Source organism: Achroia grisella, unplaced genomic scaffold (genome assembly GCF_030625045.1).
Source record: "Achroia grisella isolate CSIRO2021 unplaced genomic scaffold, CSIRO_AGI_Agris_v1 utg546, whole genome shotgun sequence".
Classification (NCBI taxonomy): Eukaryota; Metazoa; Arthropoda; class Insecta; order Lepidoptera; family Pyralidae; genus Achroia; species Achroia grisella.
Window position 1 is genome coordinate 5422010 of NW_026712931.1, and position 23116 is coordinate 5445125.

The 23116-nt window shown below is 32.7% G+C and overlaps 1 protein-coding gene across 1 annotated transcript in view; it reads right to left on the bottom strand.

Moving 5' to 3' along the window:
• Nucleotides 1-1778: 1778 nt before the first annotated feature.
• LOC131848178 (CYFIP-related Rac1 interactor A) overlaps nt 1779-23116 on the bottom strand; it is a 36738-nt gene continuing 15400 nt past the window's right edge. The window contains exons 2-4 of the mRNA XM_059197954.1: nt 14834-14965; nt 8425-8702; nt 1779-2324 (exon numbers count right to left, since the gene is read on the bottom strand). Coding sequence (XP_059053937.1) covers nt 2060-2324; nt 8425-8702; nt 14834-14965 — 675 coding nt within the window. The 3' untranslated portion in view covers nt 1779-2059. The remainder of the gene's footprint in view (nt 2325-8424; nt 8703-14833; nt 14966-23116) is intronic.

Below are 23116 nucleotides of genomic sequence, written 5' to 3' on the forward strand. Positions count from 1 at the left end.
GCCAGTCTCCTGGTGAATCTGTTATTACGTAGGTACTAACATAATAGATGTACATTAATAACTACGTACTTTTTTTTTCTGTTTTCCTTTTATGTTTATGAGGGTACAGACTAAGTTAGCTAAGTTAGATTTAAAGCTAAATTAGATTTTGTGTGTAAAAATAGGTTTGACAATAGAGAAATATTGCACAATCGCCATACGGTAACCGATTAATTATTATACCAAGGCAATTCTTAGTTTAATACATTATCCTTATTATTATTGAACGTCTATCTATCTAAGCTTCCTCCTAGTACTCCAAGGGTTATAAAAGCTATCGTACAGACTGGGGTAGGCTGCTATAAATTCTGTTGTGACGTACAAACCTACATTACCTTGCACACGTGTGGGGCGGGTAGGGGGGCAGTTTCTCAACCATATCTTATAATTTTGCTTTTAAAGCATCCACAATAACCATTCAAATTAAACCAGTGCGCTAAAGTATTTACATCTAAAAATATCTCTCCTTAATACTAAGTAGGTATATGTATCTAATTTTTAAGAAAATCGATAGTATTAAATGTTTTAATATTAAAGTTATACATCGAAGCGCACTTACAACAGGAAATTAACCTTACAGTCGTAAATTATTAAATTTAAAAGGAAAACAACAACATCATCCGTATCAATATTTGTTATAACGATTTTTTTATGTTATTTATTATGAATAACAATGCCTACAATTTATTGGGTAATTATACATTATTGGATATAAGTCTATATTTACATTACAGCATAATTCGAGGCGATTCCGACTAGCTTCTATATAATCTTGTTTTCTTTTTATCAGAACTTAATTAGCAAGCAGGTTTTAATTAGTTAAACAGACCGGCACTCATTATTAGATACGCCATTCGGCAGAGTCTGTATGTTTTATTCTTTTTGTAGTATCATATTTTAAAGCACGCAGTGCAGGTTCGTTGGTATCTGGTACTTAAATAAGTTAAGTAAAATATTTTTTTTACTTTTCGAGTGTAATGACCTACAATCAATTTGTAATTACGAGTACACCTAACAAATAAACCAACTTAGCCCCAATATTTCTTATTCAATTTATGCAAAGATACGTTGAAAGAAGTTGTATTAACGAATTTCGAGAAAATTAACGCTTCTTAGTTAAGCTCAATACTTTGGCACCGATTGATATATGAAAGAACATATTTATAATTAACTATTAAACATCGTATAAATTTTGAAAAATATTAAAGCTTTCTAATACCATATACGCCTCTTAACGTTAGTGTTTTGGAAACCACACGTGAAGAATAATTACGGATACGTACTTCGTAATTTCATATAACGGTTAATGAATTAAATTTAAATATAAATTTAGTCTTAAATTCTTGGTTTAAACAATAATACAGCGATTTTCTCTGAGCAATTAGAAGAAAATACAGTGCATATGAAAAAATAACATTATTGCTGCTGTTGGTTTGTTTATGAATGTTATAACTTTAAACTTTTGAGCATATTTTAGAATCAATACCTATTCCTTTAATTTAACAAAATAAAATCTTACCATGAACATTATATTGCTATTATTGTTTTATATTCCAAATATATATAACTACTGCAATTTGCTGATTTATAAACAGATCTTAGTAGTTAGAGCATAAATTAAATTCCTAATAATTGTAATAAAAATAATTCGCCGATTTTCTTTAATAAGTTAAAAATGAGTGAACCATGCAGAAATGAGCATGTTTCTTGTTTCTAAACAATGGTTGTGTCACTTGTGTCCCTTTGATACATCACTAAGTTGATATTGTTTTAATATTCCAAATATACACACTGTAATGTCCGTTTCAAAATTACGAATGTGCGTTGCTTTGTGTATATTACAACATCTAATTTTTGTGACGATAAATCTATTCTAAAGTATCATGAGTCGCGACGAATTATGTTGTAATGAGCAAATTAAATAAAATACCACAAATCATAGCGTGCCGATGAGAAATCCCCACAAATAATTATTGTCGAATCATTCCCCACAGCAACATGCAAGGCTGGAGTGGTGTCCTCACGCCGCTAGGAGTGATTTGATGTTCTTTGGTGTAGACTGGTGGTTTAAATGCTTGGTAGTGTACCGGAGAGCGTTCAGCAGTGGTTCTGCTTTAGCCGGTGTCTGTTGTTGAAGGAACTTGACGCAGCCCTTGACGTCTACGGAGGAGGAACGACAAAAGGCGCCTGAAGGGTGGACCCAGTCGTATAGGATTATGAGTCCTACCATCACGCGTAATACCAGCAGTGATGTCTCTTCACGGCTGAACTGAGCGACCAGTTTTCTGTAAATAAAATAAATTGCAATTATGTAACACAGGCTTTATATTTGTTATACAATTTGTTACAAAGATGGCGTCTCACTTTCAAATATGGAAATTATCTTTAGTGATGACAAGATCACAGGAATGAAACTCTAATAAACAAATATGATATTTATTAATATTTACATTTTAATTAACTGTCAATAGACATTGTTTACGATTCTGTCAACCAATTTTAAAAGCAGATACTTTTAAGAAATATTTTATATATAGTTATATGATAGATATAACATCTTTGCCGTTCGGAATGACAATGCATGAGTGGTACTATTCATGCATATAGGCGACATTTACCACTTACCATCAGGTGGGTTATCAGCTCGTTATCCATACAAATTACGTAAAATAAGCAAATTCAAGAAAACGAACCAAAAATTCACGATTTTAGCAATGTACGGATTAATGTATTTATTCAAATTAAAAAATGGACTCGTATGTAATCTATCATTTTATGTTATATTATACTATATTTATATGTAAATAGAGTTTAATAACTTCCTCATAAAATTTTCCTGTTAAATTGTATACATATATAATGGGTGCAACACAATATAGGCTAGTTCCTGTTAAATTAATATATTGTCGATGTTATCATCGCCGTAGAGTCCGTCAGAACTATATTGACACGAGTCTTTAGTGTTAGCTAGTTTTAAGTTCACTATTATGGCTGAATGAATCATATCCACAGAAGTGTATTAGTTTTCCGCGGTCAATATATATATCATTACATAGTATAAATCTATTTCAATTAAAACAAAGTCGCTATCGCTGTCTGTCCCTATGTATGTTTAAATTTTTAAAACTATGAAGTACTAATAGGGAGGTTTATATGTATAATACATGTATACATGTGCGTAGCTAGTAATATTATAAATATTTAAATAGTATAAAACAAAGTCGCCGCCATCGCTGTTTGGCATGTTGGTACTCCTTATGTATACAAAGTTTAGGCTGGGATATGAAATCATCGTGGTGGAGAGTGGATTTTGATTAAGGGACGATAATGGAATGGTGCATCCGCCTGCGCTAACGGTATACGTTGGCGAGGCAGCAGTGTAGGATGTGTAGGATGTGATAGGATGAGTATGAGTTCAGGCCAATTAGACCATCGTGGCATATTCACCAGGAATTTAACATGATGATCTGGAAACTATCATGTTAAATTCCTGGGAACCGCGTGGTGTCAACTTGACATTGTAATTGCTAGCAATGGGAATAATTAGCCACTTTACTAATTATCCCCTTCGGTAGGGAGTCGATTATTATTGGTAATGGGGACTAGCTCCCAATATGTACTATGTTAAGTCGTCCTCTAAGTGGATCCTTCTAGTAACTATCGTGGTCAATTCCCTATGATGTGGGCCAGCTGTAAGGAGACATACACTTCAGTTTTTATAACATTAGTATTCAGTTATGAATCTTAGACATATACTTCTAAATGCGACATTAAAAGATTATTTTAAAAAATCCAGTAGAGTTTCTTGTTGTCCTCAACTGAAGTAGCTATCCGTAATGAACGGTAAGAATAGTGATATAAATTTTGATGTGCGTAAGTGGTAAAAAAATGTCGTATATAAGGTATTGATTTTGACTTTGATGTATAGCCAAACAAATTATGTAATTGAATGTACGTAATCTAGTTGGAGTTTGATTAGATGTATATACATAATAGATAATACGATAACAGATAATAATATGTCTTCTTTATCTAATACAGTACTGTACAAAACCAAAATAAAAATAATTACTTAGAGTTTTGATCACTTGGTACTTTGTATATAAAATTTCACGTTGTATTTTATTTTGTTGATACTGTTTTAGGTTAATATGAATTAACTCTGTTCTATATATCTGATACATGTATCAATATCAAGTTTCATTGACTTCACCTCAGAGTAAGCAACGCGCACATAAGACCCCTGGTGTTTCAGGCGTCCATAGGTTACGGTGATCATTTACTATTACATGAGCCGTATGCTTGTTTGCCACCATAGTAGTATAAAAAAGTTGTGAAGTGATAGCCAATCGAAAAGTTATGATTTTGAATCCGGCCAACACAATAAAAAAAAACGCCGTTAATTTATATCTTTGATTGATTTTCCGGTAAAACACCAAAGCATAAAGATGATGATAGGGTCGCATCTTGCCCACATTTAATCTAAAATAAAACACAGCGAAAACAAATGTTGCGTTCATCGCAAAATCGACAGTTGACAATGCCTCTCACTACCTACCCCAAATGAAATAACAGTCATAATTATATGTTTACATTATAACTGCTATAAAAATAATAAATTATAAATAAATAAAAAAATAGTATATATATGTAGACAAGTACGTACATTATAAAAGAGAAAATAAAATATTTTGGACATTTTGTGGGTCACATGTGTGCAGTGTTTACACGACCAACGAGCGGGATTTACAGCACAATAAAACTACGTACGGTTGGCTATTCGGGTCGCCAGACCCTATACGTGGAGTAAATACAGTAGCATACGTAAACTGTTAAATTAAATAACTATGCTGGATATTGTTAGAAACTAGTTCTACTTCTCTGTAGTTTGTATTAAAAAATACTATAAATAGGTAGGTCTGTAACATTTGTTATTTTATTTTCCATTTATAATTTTAAAAATTCATTTGCTACCACATAAATGAGACCTAACCTCTATCTCTATCTACTTTTAGGCAGTACATTGGAAATATTCTAATGACTGTATAATCATCACTTCCATATGCTTTATATTACATACATACATACATAGATTAAAGAAATACCAACTGGTTTATTCCTGACAGAGTTCTGAGGTAGCAAACATGAAAAATACATTCGAATTAAGAACCACCTTCTTTTTCAAGTAAAGTCGGAAAAAATAAGCTAATTTAATCGGCGAACAATAACTGTGTGCAAGAATGAATTATCGAAAGCCGAAGATATCGGCAAAGTACATCAATTTTCAGAAACAATTAAACATTATCAGTCATTTTAAATGATTATATGATGAATATGTACCCCGAAAGGTCATTTGAATAATTTAATTTAATTGTATAAATTGTTGTTATTTTTTATATTATTAATTTATTGAATCATCTTACATTTATAAATATATTTCATTCAATATATTTGTTGTAAAATAATAAAATCGAACCTTTCTTCCAGTTCCTGTCAATGTATATTTTTAATACAGATATTTCTCAATAAAAGTATTACTTGAAGTCCATATTTTTAATTCGTTGTAATTTTAAAAATAACAATATTTATAAATGAGTTATTGCATATATGGATCTAATGTGTATATATAATTATAATGAATAACAATAAATTAAGTGTTAAAAGTACTTCAACTGTAATATTGCCTCTACTTTCGGTATCTCAGGAAACGGGTATCGGTGAATTTGCTAAATATATTACACGTTTCCGTTAGGATGAAGAAATACCTAATTGTTATGTCCCTATGTAATAGTGTAGTAAATACTATTTCATAACAATTCAGTCATTGCTTATTGTAACGTATATTCTAATTTGGTCGGTTATATATTTTCTAAATTTATTTGAGAGCTATAAAATTTAAAAGAATTAAAATGCTAACTACATACATCAAAGGACTGTCGTTTGTAGTTATAATATGCAATCATATAATTTTGCAAGTTTTCATAATATCTGACCGACTCTGGCCACCCCCTAGGGGGTGCAGATTGGGGCCTTAGTGTACGAATCTCTTTGCACCGACTTAGGGGCCAACAACCCCGAGGATTACACACTTTTTGTCTATTTATTCTATCGTAAGTTCGGAATGTAGAGTCAGTCTAGACTGCAGTATACTAGTGACAGTTGATTTATCGCAATGTTGTGTCACCGATAGTGAGCACAGTATAGATATTGCAGCCCGAATGCCGGCTGACATACGATCTCTCGATGTAATAAATACGCCCTTGTGGCAAGGATACGGAGATACGAGTCCAATGCATACACCGAGTCCATCACTGCTCATTCAAATCAACCTACACTCACATTACTCATATCACAAGCGTTGTGCGGCAAGCTGTTGCTTGCAGGGTTGTCTTCTGTACGCGGAGCCTCGTACAGATACGAGATTTTGGTACAAGGTCTTCATTATTCTCGTATTTTATTATACACAAATTTATGTGTTGAGACACTTACACTTCAGCCTACATTTTATAGTGTAGTATAATTCTAAAATCAGTGAATATTAAACTAGGATTTACATCAATATATCGATGTCTTTAAGCACAAAATGTGTGTCTGACAAACTTAAGTGACTTGTGGTAATTATCGCAATACGACAAAGTACGAGATTGAGCTTGGAGAATATATTATTTGAGGTTAAGATCTTTAGTACGAGGCAAAAAGTTTTAAGGTTGGCAACCCTGAGTTGTTGTAAGCCTTTTGTTAAGCGGTCTGTGACCGGGAACGAATACGGGTTTATAACGTTTGTATATAGTACGAAAAGCAGGTTTAAATGAGAAATCAGAAACTTATGCATACATAGCCAGCTACGTTGTTGGACTAGATTCTAAAAGGTTGACTTGAAATGTACCTACGCGATTCTTTAGGAATGGGGTCTCGTTACTGTTTTTAGCAACAGGTGCCTGCAATGGAATGATTTGTTTAGGATATTTATGTTACATTCATTTTATAAATAATATAAATTAGAAAAGGTAGCATGTAAAATGTGCCAGACGATAGCAGATAAACTCCATTTAGCCAACCATTGAATCTATTTCACACTTCAATTAATCAGCATCATCAGGCGAGGCAGAGCTCGGCTATAGCTTGCAGTGTTGACTGTTGGATAAGAGACAGCACGGTCGCCGAACTAATAACTAAATACTAATAATTAAACTTAAAACTATTAAGTAACTATTCAATATAGGATATGGACAAAAAAATCTACTACTACATCTACAAACTACTATATATTTATATTTTTATGATCTTGGGTAGCAAATACACCTTATGGGATATTGCGCTAAAATATTTTTTTAATTATTTTAAGATTTAATAAATGGCGATCATAGTATTCAGACGAATTGAAACAGATTACAATATTTTATATCCGTTATTTTTGGGTCGGTATCGTTTGACATGAGTTATGTTGGTATTATCTTTATAATATAACATATATAACATGTTTATAAAATAACACAATTTATTTGTAAAACAAAATAAACAATCTACTTGGTCTAATCGCGGGAGCTAAATACGTCAAGGAATGTTTCATTCCTTGACGTATTTAGCTTGCTGCATAGCATTAGTAAGTAATAAGACGCTAACATACTATAAGGATTTCGCCACACGGATTAATTGTATTTAATCTAGCAATGCGGCTTTATTTAACTCCTGTTTCCGTAAGACAATCCATTTTTTCTGTAAATGGAATGGCGTGCAAGCTTAAGGCGCGTCTGATGGTTTAAGCGGTAACCGTCGACGACATCCATGAAAAACACCACGGATCACGTCACCATGTGACAGCCGTGAACACTCATGCGAAGTCTTAATGACTTAGGCATGGAATTGAATTAAATTTTCAAGCTTGTGGTTCCAATTGTTTAGGCTGTGAGGCTATTTGATAGGTCTATATATGAACTACAAATCCACTGACTTGGTATAAAAAATATAAAAGTATAACACGTACATAAGTAGGTACTACTTAAGTAGCCAACGAGCATATTAATAATGTAATAAAATTTCTTATTATACAACTTTCCAACTTATTAAAATTAGATTTTGGCAGTAAAACAGACTATTTGAACACTCAAAAGCAAAATATGAACGGCGATGATAATTTTAGTCATAAAGTTATGCGGTACATGTTTAAAGCATTTTTAAATACATATTGTGTTTGTGTGTGTGTGTGGAAATGAGATAGAGATAGATAGAGAGAGAGAGAGAAAGAGAGGGATTGTATTATGAACATAAAATTAAATATTTTTTATATACAGCAGACCGACCTCATTCTAATTTTATCTACTTGTAATATCATATCAAGGAATCTTAAAAATACAATAATCTGGTAAAACTGGCAGATATACTCACGGATTTTCTAACATCCTCAAACAGACTTTTGCCATGGTGCTAAGAGTTTCTGTGGTATTCTCGAGATCCTGTTGGTTGTCGTTGACGAACTGACTCGTTGCCTCCGAGAGGACTTTCAGCATGGGCGTGGCCTGCGCATAAAACAGTGACATTCTGTTGGCAACTTCTGCGCTTATATGGGGCTCTTCCCCTTGGGGTAAATCTGAATTGATAAGACCACCACGAGATACGCTTCTTCTGTAGTAACTGAAGTCGTTCTGAATGGCTGGCATCTTCATCTGTAAAGAACAGAAAATTTTTAGAAATAAAAATTGTTATCGGGCTAGTTTGTTCAATCTATAGTACAGATAGGCTTTAGGAGGGGCCAGCCTTGTGAGATATATGGGATAGCCTTAGAAGTTTTCTAACTAGAAAGTATTTCATTTTTTAACCTTAATTTCTTATTAGACACCAGGGGTACCAAATTTAAAACATGCCTCGTACGTAGAGGTAAAACATCTCATATATTCGTTTCATTTGATTCCATTATTTCGTACATCATCGTATTCTGACCGTAGGTAAAAAGCATGTACACACCAATGTTGTACAAGGATGAATATCCTCGTAGCTAAGGTCAAAAATCTCGTACCTATATACGAGGATTTCCATAGTGTCGGCATCCCTGGTAGATTGTAATCAGACAGGCAAACAAGTTGACGATCATTGTCGCCTGTGGTAGCGTAATTTGTATTTAGTCATAATTTATATTACATTTGTTTCAATACTACTAAAAGCAAACAAATCCACATTATTTACAATATTAGTAGCAAGGATATGTTTATATAAACAACCAATGGCAATCAACCAACAACCAATTGCGTCATACATTTTGTTTATCATTATACTAAAATGGCTTGCTGACTTTAATGTGTTCAACTAGCCTATTTTTGTGGGTGTGAGTTTAAATTTATAAATATTTACAGATGATGATAATTTATTTTTCCTTTATATTTACATGTCGTAGACTATATATACATCCTTTAGAGTACATTATCCATGAAACTATGACTCACTAAAGGTCGGCCAAGCCTCGCTTTCTATTACAATGCCAATTTTGCTGATCGATTCAATCCGTTAACCTTATTAGACAGCATGGTGGCCGATGACTAATACAGACGTTATGACAACAAATTACATATTAATAACATCGTAATTGGTTGTAGGTATATAATAGTTATTTCAGATGTTAATATACTGAGTGACTGTAGTTTATACTCAGGGTACTGATGACTTTTGTAAATAATAAATGTGTAAAACTGTAATTTGTCGGATTGGAATGTGAAATGAATTAGGAGTGGATGAGTTTTACTGTTAACATTGTATAATAGACGAAATGTTACCCGCTATTTTGTTTGCTTTCTTTGAGATAAAAGATAATACTAGGGATCATGATTTCTCGAGCTTTTCAATTTCTCGGGTCTCGAGAATTCTCGAGGTCAATTTCTCGGGTCTTCTCGGGTTGTCGAGAAATTTACATTTACGTACGTTTTCTCATATTATTTGGTTCCAATAACGTCAAAAAATTCAGTGGTTTTCCTCTCAAATAAAAGTATCAAATTAAACTTTTATTGAGTATATTTAATATAATTAATATTATGATTTTTTTTTAAATAGAGATATAATATTAGGTCCTTGCATATGAAATTGGCGTTTTGTCGTACTAGCCACTTTGGTCTCAAATATCTCCTCTTTGGTTAGGAATTCCATTTCCATATTTATACAGCTATTCACTTTGGGTCACTCACAGCATACAAAATGAAAAAACTTAAATTATCGCGTTATTTACGAGTACGAGTTCCGCTGTGGCAGCAGTGCTACACAGTCCTAAACGGCTCGAAGTATTAATGATGTGTATGGCAGTGATCTCGCAAAAGAAAACACGTGCATTTTTGGTTACAACGTTTTCGTTCTGGAAATTTCGACCTGCAAAGCAATCTCCGTGGGCGGCCGGAATCCAAGGTTAATAATGAAGAATTGAAGGCTATTGTGGAAGCGGATCCATCGCAAATCCGTCCGAGTTAGCTGCAGGCTGCGGTGTTAGTGACAAAACTGTTTTAATCCTTTAGCAAATTGGGAAGGTGAAAAAGCTTGAAAAGTGGGTCCCTCATGAATTCAATGGAGTAAATCGACAAACGCGCGTAGCCTGCTGCGTTACATTAATCAACCGGCATAATAATGAAGGGATTTTAAATGAAATCATTTCCTGTGGTGGAAAATGGATCTTGTACGATAATCGGAAACGCTCATTGCAATGGCTAAACCCTGGCGAACCAACCAAATCCTGCCCCAAGCGAAATATGGCTCAAAAAATGTTACTTGTGAACTTTTGGTGGACTATTTCCGGTGTTGTTCACTTCGGCTTTCTTAAATCTGGCCAGACGATTACGGCAAATGTGTATTGTCACCAATTGAGAAACCATGATGGAAAAGCTGCTAAACAACCGAGGCTGGTCAATCGCCAAGAACGCTTGACCACATAGTGCACAACAGACAGTTACCAAATTAGTAGAGCTTCAATTGGAATGTCTAAGACAACCACTGTACATCCCGGACCTTGCTCCAACAGATTACCATTTTTTTTTTCGAAATTTGGATAACTTCTTGCAAGGGAAAAAATTACACTCCGATGGGGCAGTCCAAAGTGCAAAAACAAAAGGCAAAAGTGCATAAATAGAAATGGTACATACTTTGATTAAATAAATATATTTTATATATTATTTACATTGATATATTTTGAAAAAAATAAAACTTTAGGTTATTCCCTTACAAAACGCCAATTTCATTTTTTTAGAACCTAATTATTCAGACTTATATTTATAATGATAGCACCATTTTTGGCTGCTTATTTAGATAAAAAAAAAACAATGTAAACAAAAATAGTTTCTACAAAATAAAAAAATAACATGAAAGAAAACAAAAACGTTAATATCTTAAATTATTGCGCCGCCACGCAAGAAAACAAAGGGCAATTAATTTCTATATAGGTACATGATTTCTCGAGTTCTCGACTTTTCTCGAGCTTGATTTCCCGGGAACAAAACCCATGAATTTCCCGGGAATTCTCGAACCGAGAATTCCCGGGAATGAACCCTAGATAATACATGTCGATTCTCGTGATACCTTCATTATTTATGATATTAATCTTCATATAAAATTTAATTATAAACCGTTATTTTCAATTTAAAATATTAGTCAAAATAGGATGTATTTTTCTGAATTTGTTGTGTTACTATTTTTCTTATTTATATTCTATAACTTATATTGAATATATAATATTAGATTGAATTTATCTGACATGTTCACGATATAAATAATATTACTGGTATCAGTTGTGAAGACACCTTTACTTCTAAACTAGGAATGCAAATGAGGCGTGGTCTTCTAAAATAACTGTTAAGAAAGTTACTTCGTTCACGCTGAAGCATTAACGTGTATATAGAAACGGACTAATTTACCATTTTTCGTATCCTTTATTGTAGTATGTAATATAATTATTTTTAATTTTAAGATATTTGTTTATATCTTACGTGTCAAGGTCGATTTATAATAGGAATTGTGCTAACTGTCTATAGGGTCCCCTGGGTGGGCCTGGTTAGTGATTAGTTTGATTGAGTACCCATTATCGGTGACCTTCACCGTTCGAGGATATTCTTGTAATAATACGGAGACATTGCTTGAGAAAATCTAATCCAATCTAATAATAATAATTTCCATATAAAGTTATAGAGGTCGTACTTCATTATTAAGTTATACAAGATATTAAGCCTAGTTTGGACCGCTAAGCAATTTAATCAAGAAGTGAATACTTTGTCATATTTTTTTGCGATTGGCATAGCTTACAACCCACTTGATGAGAGGGGGAAGGGGATTGTTAGTAATGTGGACTAATAACTCCATTGCTAGCAATGTATCACGTTAGGTTGACTTTCGTGCGGTTTCCCTGGAAACCATGACGATAAATTCCTAGTGAAATTGTCTTGATGGGCTAAATGACCTGACTTCACGCTCATTTTATCATCCTCCATTGCCAGCGATAGCGCAGCCGTGTGATTTAATCCATTATCACCCATAAAAAAAACTTGATGAAGAGGCCACAGTGTCCTATATAAAAGAACAGCACCATGGACATTACGTCATCATGTTTTAACTGCGGTACCCATCATTCGTTGCTATTCCGAAGGACTAGTGGAAAACACTATTGAGTGATACCAGCCATTAGAGATGGAGGTAGTATAACAGTAGATGAGATATTGCAAGTATTTCAAGTGGATAAAGTAGCGGTTTCACTTTATATTATCATGTCTTTACGACGGATTCCTCTACGTATATACGAAGCAAAGGTTAAAGGCTTCTAGCCTTGCCTTTTGGTTCAGTAATTTCCGGGACTCCTATCTTATCCCTCAGGAAGTGGGATCCTTTTGTGTTTACAAAAAATGTATATTTAGGATAAATAAATGCACCATATTTCAACAGTCATATTCTTTTACATATATACATAAAATCTTTTACATAAAAGAACTGGTTATACAATCATCAAACAAGAAAAATAAACACGTTTAAATTATTAGTGATACAATAACATTTTGGTATATATAGAAATAGCTATAGGTAGGTGTCGGGTAACCACTTTATTTATCATTAGGTGGGCTGTCAATTTGTTTGCCGTGCTAAAATAAACTACTATCTATAATAATATTATTAAGAGGAAATATTTTATTGTTTGTGTGTTTATTTGCATTGAATCGGTTTCGAAACAACTAGACCGAGTTGGAACAATCATTTACCATCATCGTAGAATCCTACATTATCTCTGATGAAAATAGACTATAGAATATCGTCTAAAACGTTAGCGATACGTTTGAGAACTTCAGACACTGTAACTTAACGTATTAAAAAACATTAAATTCTATATCGCGTACTGTACGCAAAATAATTGACAAGATCAGTGATGTATTATACTGCAGTTTTATAGAGGACATTAATATCTACAAAAAGTCCGGCTAACATACAAATATTACAGTTATTTGACAAGAACTACTTTTCACGTTAAAATATGCAATAAACTAATTTATACCAGCGATACTGGTATAAATTAGGTCACGTTATTCGTAGATATAATTTTTTAAATTTTATGGGCAAAAAGTTGAGAGACGCCGGGGCGGAACACTAGGTAGTATTTAATAAGATAAAAAATCAATAACAGTTGACGGAAAAGCGTAAGTGATATAACTCCTTTTGTTGCCACTCCACATTACCGCTCGTAACGGAGCAATGACACGCCAAGGTTGGGGTCAAAAGGGCTCCGAAGCAATTGTCCAGTGAATTACTCATTATTCAATCTAGATACACCAGACCGGCTGTAATTCTTATTTATATAACCGTATATTGCTATATTTACACCCCTTGTATATAATCAGGTAAACGGATTTCAGGCGGAACTATGAATCTAATTGTATGTTCCATGGAAGTCGGCCCAAAGCTACTAAGCTGTAGTCTACCCAATGATACAGTGTGCGGGAGCACATAATAAGCCGAGTCGTCAATTTAATGTATTGATTAGCAGACGAAGTTGCAGGTAACAGATAGTAGACAAAGATGCAGTCAAATGTGACGTTATTTTTACTATGTGTAATCCTGCGACTAAAATAAATCTAACGTTCAGTGAATCTCAGTCAGAATTATTTAAACCACGAAGCATCTTGCGTTGTAAAATGTGTTAAGGGTGTGGGAAATTACAGGAATAAGAGGCATGACATCTTAGTCCTCCGAAATAATTATGCGCAAGTGGGATCTCGGGCATTACATGATCACTGTATTCACGTATACAAGTTGTGGTTACATGGACCGTCAGCTGGTTTGCCATTTCAATTACATAAAAAAATACGTATATTGAAAGTTGCACCATACACCCTTCCTTCTTCAATATATATATGCTTACAATATACTATATACACAGTACTTTGCATTTTTGAGCTATTGTAAAGATGACTATTGTGCTTTCAACCAGTTTCAAATACATATATCGCGGACAATAGGTCTGATATTTCAGTTCGGCTCAATACAACGGCTTTCAAATTAAGAAAATTAGTACCGAATATTGGTCCTGAAAATTATCTATAGAGTACATAAATTTTAGAAACAATATCAAAAGCAGTTAATATAGATTATTCAAAGGATATTTTTAGATAATCTTCTAATTAATAATTGTAAAACAGGCTTAGAAAATGATATTCCAAAGCAGACTATTTTAATTAGCATTAATTAGGCTGAAACAATAGGTTTCAGCCTCATTAGTACTATCTATACTACTTTTATGATGGATCTAATCTATGTGATGGATTATATAAATTACTTGTAAAGTTATACTTACTTTGTACTCGTCAAATTTGAGGACGAATTCTAATATTTCAGCGAATTGTTTCACCAAAGCCTGCTGTTGTTCGAGATGTTGCGTAGGGCTCATGGAACCGCCCACCAGGGATCCCAGTATTCGAGGCACTACCTGCAATTAACATTTTTGAATTATTTTTTGCACTAAATAAACAATGTAGATATACATAGGTATATATATTATTAGTTCACTCTACAAACATTGTCTTGCCTAATACATATTACGCGAAAAGAAATACTGGTCAGTCATAGGATTAACACTTAAATTATGAACTTCTTTTAATCTTCTTGAAGATGTACATAAGTCACACAGTGTAAAATTTTATTAAGTAATTTCGCAATTTATTCCAAACAAACAAACAAAAATAAACAAATTCGATATATTTTTTTAATATTAGTATAAGTGTACGCTTATTTTCTAACTAGTTAAAAAGACTACCCCGGGGTTGACGTCTTGAAAACAATTCCGTTCCATCTGATATACATTAACGAATGCAAGATCTAACTATAATATAATCTAAATACAATGCAAAATCTAATATCAATGTTTTATCACTTTCTTTTAAATTAGGAAAATTATATGAAAGATGGTTCTATAGTGTTCACATTATTAAACTGTTAACGAAATCGGAGTTCATTGTTTATAGTTTTTAAACAATGTCAGGAAGCAATTGTGATTTAGCCGATTAGCGTACATTGGTTGGTTGGGAGCAAATATCAATTATTTCGATCGCTCAGTTCCTGTTTATAAAACAGTACGATAGGTTGATAGGTCATATTCGAAAAATACAGGGGCGCAGATACTGTATGGGGTTTGTTATGTATGACAAAATTGTTATGTATAAACATATTACATATTGTATCAGATTATTCCCTATTTAATATTCGAAAGAGATTTTGCAAAAAAAAAAATAATTACCTCATAAATCGAACAAACCAACACGGACGAAAACCATAAGAAAATCAACACGGACGAAAACCATAAGAAAGTCTAATCTGATTTTGTCTTATTTGAAGTTATTTAAATTATAATTATATACATACCTACACACATACCATACATACCGCAATAGAAGTTTAAAACTACGATCAATTAGAAATAATTTTGTGTTTTAATAAGTCAGAAATTCGAGATGAATACGTCTAAAACTATACTTCAAAACTGTCAACTGTGACAAATCAAATTATATAATGCTACTAATACTTAATTATATTCTCATTATAACAATACTAAAAAAGTGCAATGAAAAATATTTCGCTATTTTAATAGTATAATTAAAAGAGCTAATATAAAATATTAGTAACAAGGAACTCGAGCTGATACCTCTACTTACTGTAATCGATCAAAGAAATGAATAGCAAATGAGTGGCTCAAGAAATTGTAAGCAAAACAACACAAATAAATTATTCCCATAACAAATGTTAGGCGACATTATGAAAATGTATTCAACACGAAAACATTTTATTCACGAATTCAGCGAACCGTCGCACGTCGCCTCTCATCGTCAGTCGGTCACGCAAGATCCACATAATCTGAAGATTTATTTTCTTTCCGATATTATAATAAAATATTATGTTGATAATACGATTTTGAAAACATTCTTTTAGAGACCCTGAGTAAAAATATAAAAGGTTAAACTTTTATTGGCTTTTGCTAGTAAAAATATCTTGAAAAAGGTGTGGTCCTCACAGAATTAAAGTAAAACTTATTAATTTATTGTTTTTTTATTTGTTACAGATATATGTATATATATGTATGTCAACAGAAGGACGTTCTTGAATCTCAATTGGGTCTATTTCGTGTGCTGTTACTTGAAATTTTCCCCAAAACTGACGGGATTTCGATGATTCTTCAAATTTGTAATCGATAGGGGCTTTACTAGCCACGTCAGTCCTACATCAAATACTAATATAGTCACGGCTGATAGCAGGAATGATTTTGTGTACACGAAAATATGAAAGATTTTAAGTAACGACTTACAAAAATATATCTTTGATAAATAATAGTATACGATATTTGAATAAAGATATGTTTTGTTCCTTCACTGTTATAAACACAGATTCCATAACTGTCTATTTTAAGTAAAGAAATAATTCAATAAGATTTACAAATTAGGAGAATATACATATTATATTGGTTAAATTCCTGGTATATGTTGTGTATATACTAATATTTCATCTTAATTTATTGCAGCTGGTCCAAAATTCTTTTCATCGTCGATGAGTCACATACACTGACTGAATCACGGACGTAACTTAGCGAAATTAACGCATTTTTAATGTATTAAAAAAATATATATTCTAAGCTTCATTTAACGTGACGTCACCCATATTCCCAGCAGTGGAACAATATGGATTATATGACCCAAATATTACAATACTCATATAGTCAAATCCACTATAAGTACGAAATATAGTATCAAAGGAGAATACATTCGACTTTCACTCACTGAAAATGAGCTAATAAAGTTTCAATTTGACAAGTATATACTTTATTATAAAATTTGAGTCTAACAAAAAAGATTGAAGCCTATAATGGGCTATGATTAAATAAAAGGTTGGGCACCACAGATGAAATTAATAGAAACGTGCGTGATTCATGCTCCTATAATAGAAACCATTTAAACGTAATGACACATAAAATTCAGTATAAAGGTGTCGGAAGGAAATACTTTTTTATTAATTCTGAAACATGCTATATTTTTCATCATTACAATGAATTTATAGGACTATGTAAAGAGATTGTTGGAACGAACAGAAAGAGTGTCTGTTTATTAAATTTGTTACGACTAAACGGCTGAATAGTTTTTTAATTGGTCATGAAGATAGATTTGGACATCACGAAAACAGAGATTGGTAGTTCAAAACGTAATACAAATACAACCACAAAGGACATATGATTCCAAATATATACTGTACCGTAAACAGCTGAAGCGAGGAATATCGATGTCAACACTCAACACACAATGTGTAACCACGGTATCAATATCTATTTAGTTCTTCCTTAACATTCAGCGTTTAATGTTATGATAAATACAATCACACACAGAATTAGATATTAAAATAAGAAATTTAGAGCCATTATGTTAAAGTATAATTACATATATGAATAGTACGAACCCCCTATATAACATAATCACACGGATTAATTTCTGAGAGAACCCATAGAAAAGTTGGAAAGTCATTATTGACTCCGACGGAAATAGAATATTTTTTATTGCGATAAATTGCAATGCACATTTAGAGAGCACAAAGTTTGCTTATTGCTCTTTGCAACAAATGTTGTACAACTTTACAATTTTGTGAAAATACAGATGAATAACTATAACTATACTTGAGTAACAAAATAAATAGGTCAAAGCGATAAGGATAGATGAGTCCCTACAAGAGCACCCACACCCGTTCACGACTATAATAATTGAGCCAGCCATAATTGCACTTAATAATACTTTAGGGAACCCAATGTGACCACCTGGCACACGGCTGACCACCCTATCACCTGTTTGGATAGTTTAGCAAGCATCGAATTCCGAGTATGGTTCCAACCATTGAAATAAGATATTTAGTCATGACCTTAAAATTGATGGTAATCTGGTATATTAGACAAGGTCTCCTAATTTGAAGGCCAGAGTAATCAGTGCAATTATGATTTATTTAACTAATTTCTACTAAATATTGTATTCTACTAAAATATACAACAATGTAATATGGTTATAAATGTAGTATAAGTGATAGAAAAAATTATTACAACTATCAACTTGTATAATACATGACTATAGAACACTCTTAGTTTGACTATGATGCCATTAAGAAGCATCATTTGTGTGGCTTGAATTGACGTTAACGCCATAGTACTGTCGCTATACGCAGTGTTCGTACCGGAAACGAGTTCGGCGCCTAAGGAGTAAACATTTGGTCCCTCAATTTGTACATTTATGAGTTCTGTAATGATTGTCAGTTGGTATGCGTTTGATGTGAACAATTACCTCCATTTTGTTATGGATGTTGTTTGGAACTTGTACTTTTGTCTTAATCAGGGCAAGTAAATACCTCTTTCATATGTGCGACAACAAAGCCAAAAGCCAAATGTAGTGATAATATATGTACTGAAAAGAAATCCATTTACTCATCACCAAAGAAAACATCAATATGTACTCGTTTTTACGTTTATTGTCGACTAAAAGCGTCTCCATACAACGGATATATTTATTTGGCTTGTGTATTAGCGTATCACGAATCGTGAATAACGTGAAAAGTCTACAAGACAGTAAAGCCGATCGATTAAATAAATAATACTTAAATCCATTTGATTCGGCGAAGAAATCGTGAAACTCACCTAAATATAAACTCAGTTGAAAAAAAGGTGTAAGTACAAATTCGAATATTATAATTTGGTGAGATTATAAAGATTCAAGACTCGGTCAGAATTAAAGAAAGAAGCTAATTGTATGTTTCTTTATGAAATAAACATTTAATTAAAGCGTGTTATTACTAATTCGTTGGCTAGATGCAAAGTAAAGCAGTCATTAATATGTATTCCATATGCAACTCTCATATAGCAGCATAACGTGTCAGTGCCACTGACGTATAAATTAACTGTATTAGGGGCGTAATAAAACATACAGTTGTGTACAATTAAGTGTTCACGCACGATCGGAGCTATAATTAAATTAACGCTCTTATCGTCCAATTGCGAGATTTGAGCAGTAAAATTGTCCAGATGGTGCCTACAGTGTAGGGTTATCTGCGATCTGCAGTTTAGTCACATTGAAATAGCTTCGGATGGATGACATAATTATTCGAAGATATTTGCACTTTTATGGTGTAATCGGAGGTAAATGTTTAAATATATAGACATTTCTGCATTTTGTGTACACTTCTGTAAGATTTGAGGTTGTATTACAAGAACAATTTGAGAAATTTTCGAATTAGATTAGGTTAATCGTTTTTTCTGACAACCTTAGTAGATTCAGCCGACATGCGCTACTCTCGTTACTTATTTTTATTGATTTCTGCAGAGATTTTTTATACATACATAGTAGGTAATTAGTGTTGGTTGTCGTATACAGAAGAAATGTTTAGGTTTTATATACATTTGGTAGTAAGTATTACATTGTGTATTACTATAATATTAAGAATATTCTAGTAATACACAATGTACAATGTGTAATTAAATGAGGTATACATTAATGTATATCTCATTTAATTATTATATAATAGCTTCGACGACTATCCTGGCTACAATTATTCTCAGGCCCACAACGGAAAGAATACTAAATAGTAAAATTCTAAATCATTAATTACAATGTATTAACCTGACATATATGATTCTTTGAGGGTACTAACTTGGAGAATTATTAAAATGTTGTTTCTTTTACATTTTTATGAGGAAAGTATTAAAAGGTTTTCTAAGACTCTTTTGACTCTTTGATTAAACTGTAAATAACCTTGTTATCATATAACACGATTAGCTTAAAGCATGAGTTTAATAAACTTTAAACTTTATCTTGTTACGTCCGCATGTTCGTAAAATCACTAAACTGGGAAATAAGGGATAATCATGTTTCATAGATTATTGAAAGAAAAAAAGTTTACGTACCACCTAAAGAAAGACTAGCTCTTATTAAGTACAGCATGTAAAAATATGAAACTAAAAATTTCCGCGTAGTGACCAACTAATATAGTAAATCTTCCACGTGGCAGACCCATACATAAATAATGCCTTTTTTCATAATAGATTTTCGGTCATCCGAAAAGAGATGGATGGACTGTGTAATAGATATACAAGAGGAATAAGCGTAGATATCACGACTAAAAAGACGACGAAGATCTGTACCCATAATCATGGGTTTATGGGCTATGATGATGACATTATTGTCATGATTTGCATTATCAGTTTGTTCGTTCTATCATCCATCTTACTTGTTTGTACTTTGTCAGGCACTTTATTTCTGGCCATACATGAAATTTATTCTTTCACATATTACCTCCATACATTTTTAGTCTTCGTCCCAAATTTAATCCGATGGTAGGCTAATTTGATTATAGTCATGTAGCCGTGGTTATTTTATTGAATTACCGTTATCTGTAATCTTGTTTAGAATCATCTGTTTCGTGTTCGCTCTTTCCTACTCCCCTATGAATTATGATATTATCTATGGACTTTATTTTTTTTAATAAAATTCAAAGCAACAACGGTAGCATGATCGAAAGAAAGTGCACATTCTTCCGAGTGCAACGTCCGGCATGCACCATTAACTCTGGTTCCACATTACGATCTTACGCATCACAGTATATGATAGAAAAAATCTTATCAAATAAATCAATAAGGCACGGCGATGTATGGTAATGTTGTTTTATAGTCAGTGAAGTTCTGTTTTTTTATACTGCTAGATAGGTAAGTCATGAATCATGTTGAATAATAAGATACATGTAGGCTATACGTGTACAATATATGTTTTGATTGAATCTTCACCGTTAAATCTTCCGGTGTGGTCCATACTCGAGCATGTTTGAAATTTGCCTAATTAGATAGACTTAACACCTCAATATCTGTAGGATTAAACGCCAAGATTTAATCTTTCGTACAAAAAAAATATAAGTGCATACCTACTGGACATACACCTTAGTCATTGTGTAAATGTTTCAATTTTAATATACATGGCAATGTTTGCTACTCAATTACGTATTCATAAAAGTAGATATCAAAACCGCGAGTGTAGAGTGTACATATGTCCACTTTTACCCTTGTAAGAAATTAAGCGTTTTCATCCAAGTAAAGTAACAAATGCGACTTGCATTTGTTACTTTACTTGGATGAAAACGCTATATACATTATAGATATACGCATATGTACATTATTTAAATCCCGGTTTGTGCGGCCAATCTGTTGGATCCTGACAATTTGGCAGGTCAAGCTAAAGTTGTGTTATTCACACGATTTTAAAGTGCGTAGAGAAAATGCACAATGTCATCCGACGTTTGTTGTTATTCAGGGTGTCATCAACTTCGGTCTATCGAACCGAAACCATCGTGAATAATCACATCAAATCTCTTTCATGAATGTCGTGAGATCGGACGGGAACACCATTCCATCACTAACGCATAAAAGTATATTGGTCACTGTACAAAGGTATACCATCAATAAGATTATTTTGACATCTTGTTCTGTTATCTCGACTGCTGTCCCACTGTTGCATAAATGATGTTTGGGACGTCGCTCAGGGGTTTTATGAAGGTTGTTACAATTTATGCGTAATCATGTCCGCCTCTGCGGGTTCGGTTTGCTTCTGGAGAGTAAGTTATTAACGAAGTTGTCTCAAGTTTTGTTGTTTTACATAAAAATGTCCACATTATTTACATAAAACACGTTATAAAATTTAATGGAATCATTAAATTCAAGAAGTATGTTGTATCATAAAAAAGCGTGTCGGGATTCAATGACCCATTAATATAATAATGTTTCATTATTCCGTCGCTATCTTAAACCTGTAAATGTGTTTACAAAAATTTGCGTTCTACTGTTTATTAAAAATTACTACCTAATTCTATTAAATGTACCTACTAGTAGTGAAAAACTTAAATGCTAAACCAAAGTGTTAAAATGAAAAAATAGCTTTAAGTAGTCTCTATAAAATACTATTAAATACGAACAAATGAGTGATAAACAGACATGGTGAAGTTAATAAAAGTTATATTTTGCCATGAAATATAAAAAGGTATAAAAAGTAAAGAATAATAAAAAAAATGTTTCTTAAACATCTATTTTCTGTGAAATTATTTAATTATATTTCATGTTTATATACAACATTCTCTCAACAGTAACAGAATAGCTGATATCAGTGTGTCATAGATAAGGCAATAGAATGTGTTTATTTTATATAAGCATTACCAATTTTAACAATACGTCATAATTTTTCATATAGGTACATACAAAATGCATGTATAAAAATATACATAGAGTAGGATAGATGCAAAAAATACTCAATCATAATCAGCTTGTTTGGGCATCTAAATTATTCACTTCTGCCTGTCCCAATAATGGATTCCCAAGTTCCTATGGGATGGTATATAATTAGACGAATTAGAAACAATTGAATGAACTCACTGATGAAATTAAACAACTACAATTTATTATTTATCCACAATACTCGTATTATCAGGCGGGCCGTGTACATATTAAGATCGTTACTAATTCTTTATACAGATAGAGTATATAGGACAGATTGTCATAAGGTGACATCCTAGTACGGGTTTACCATAA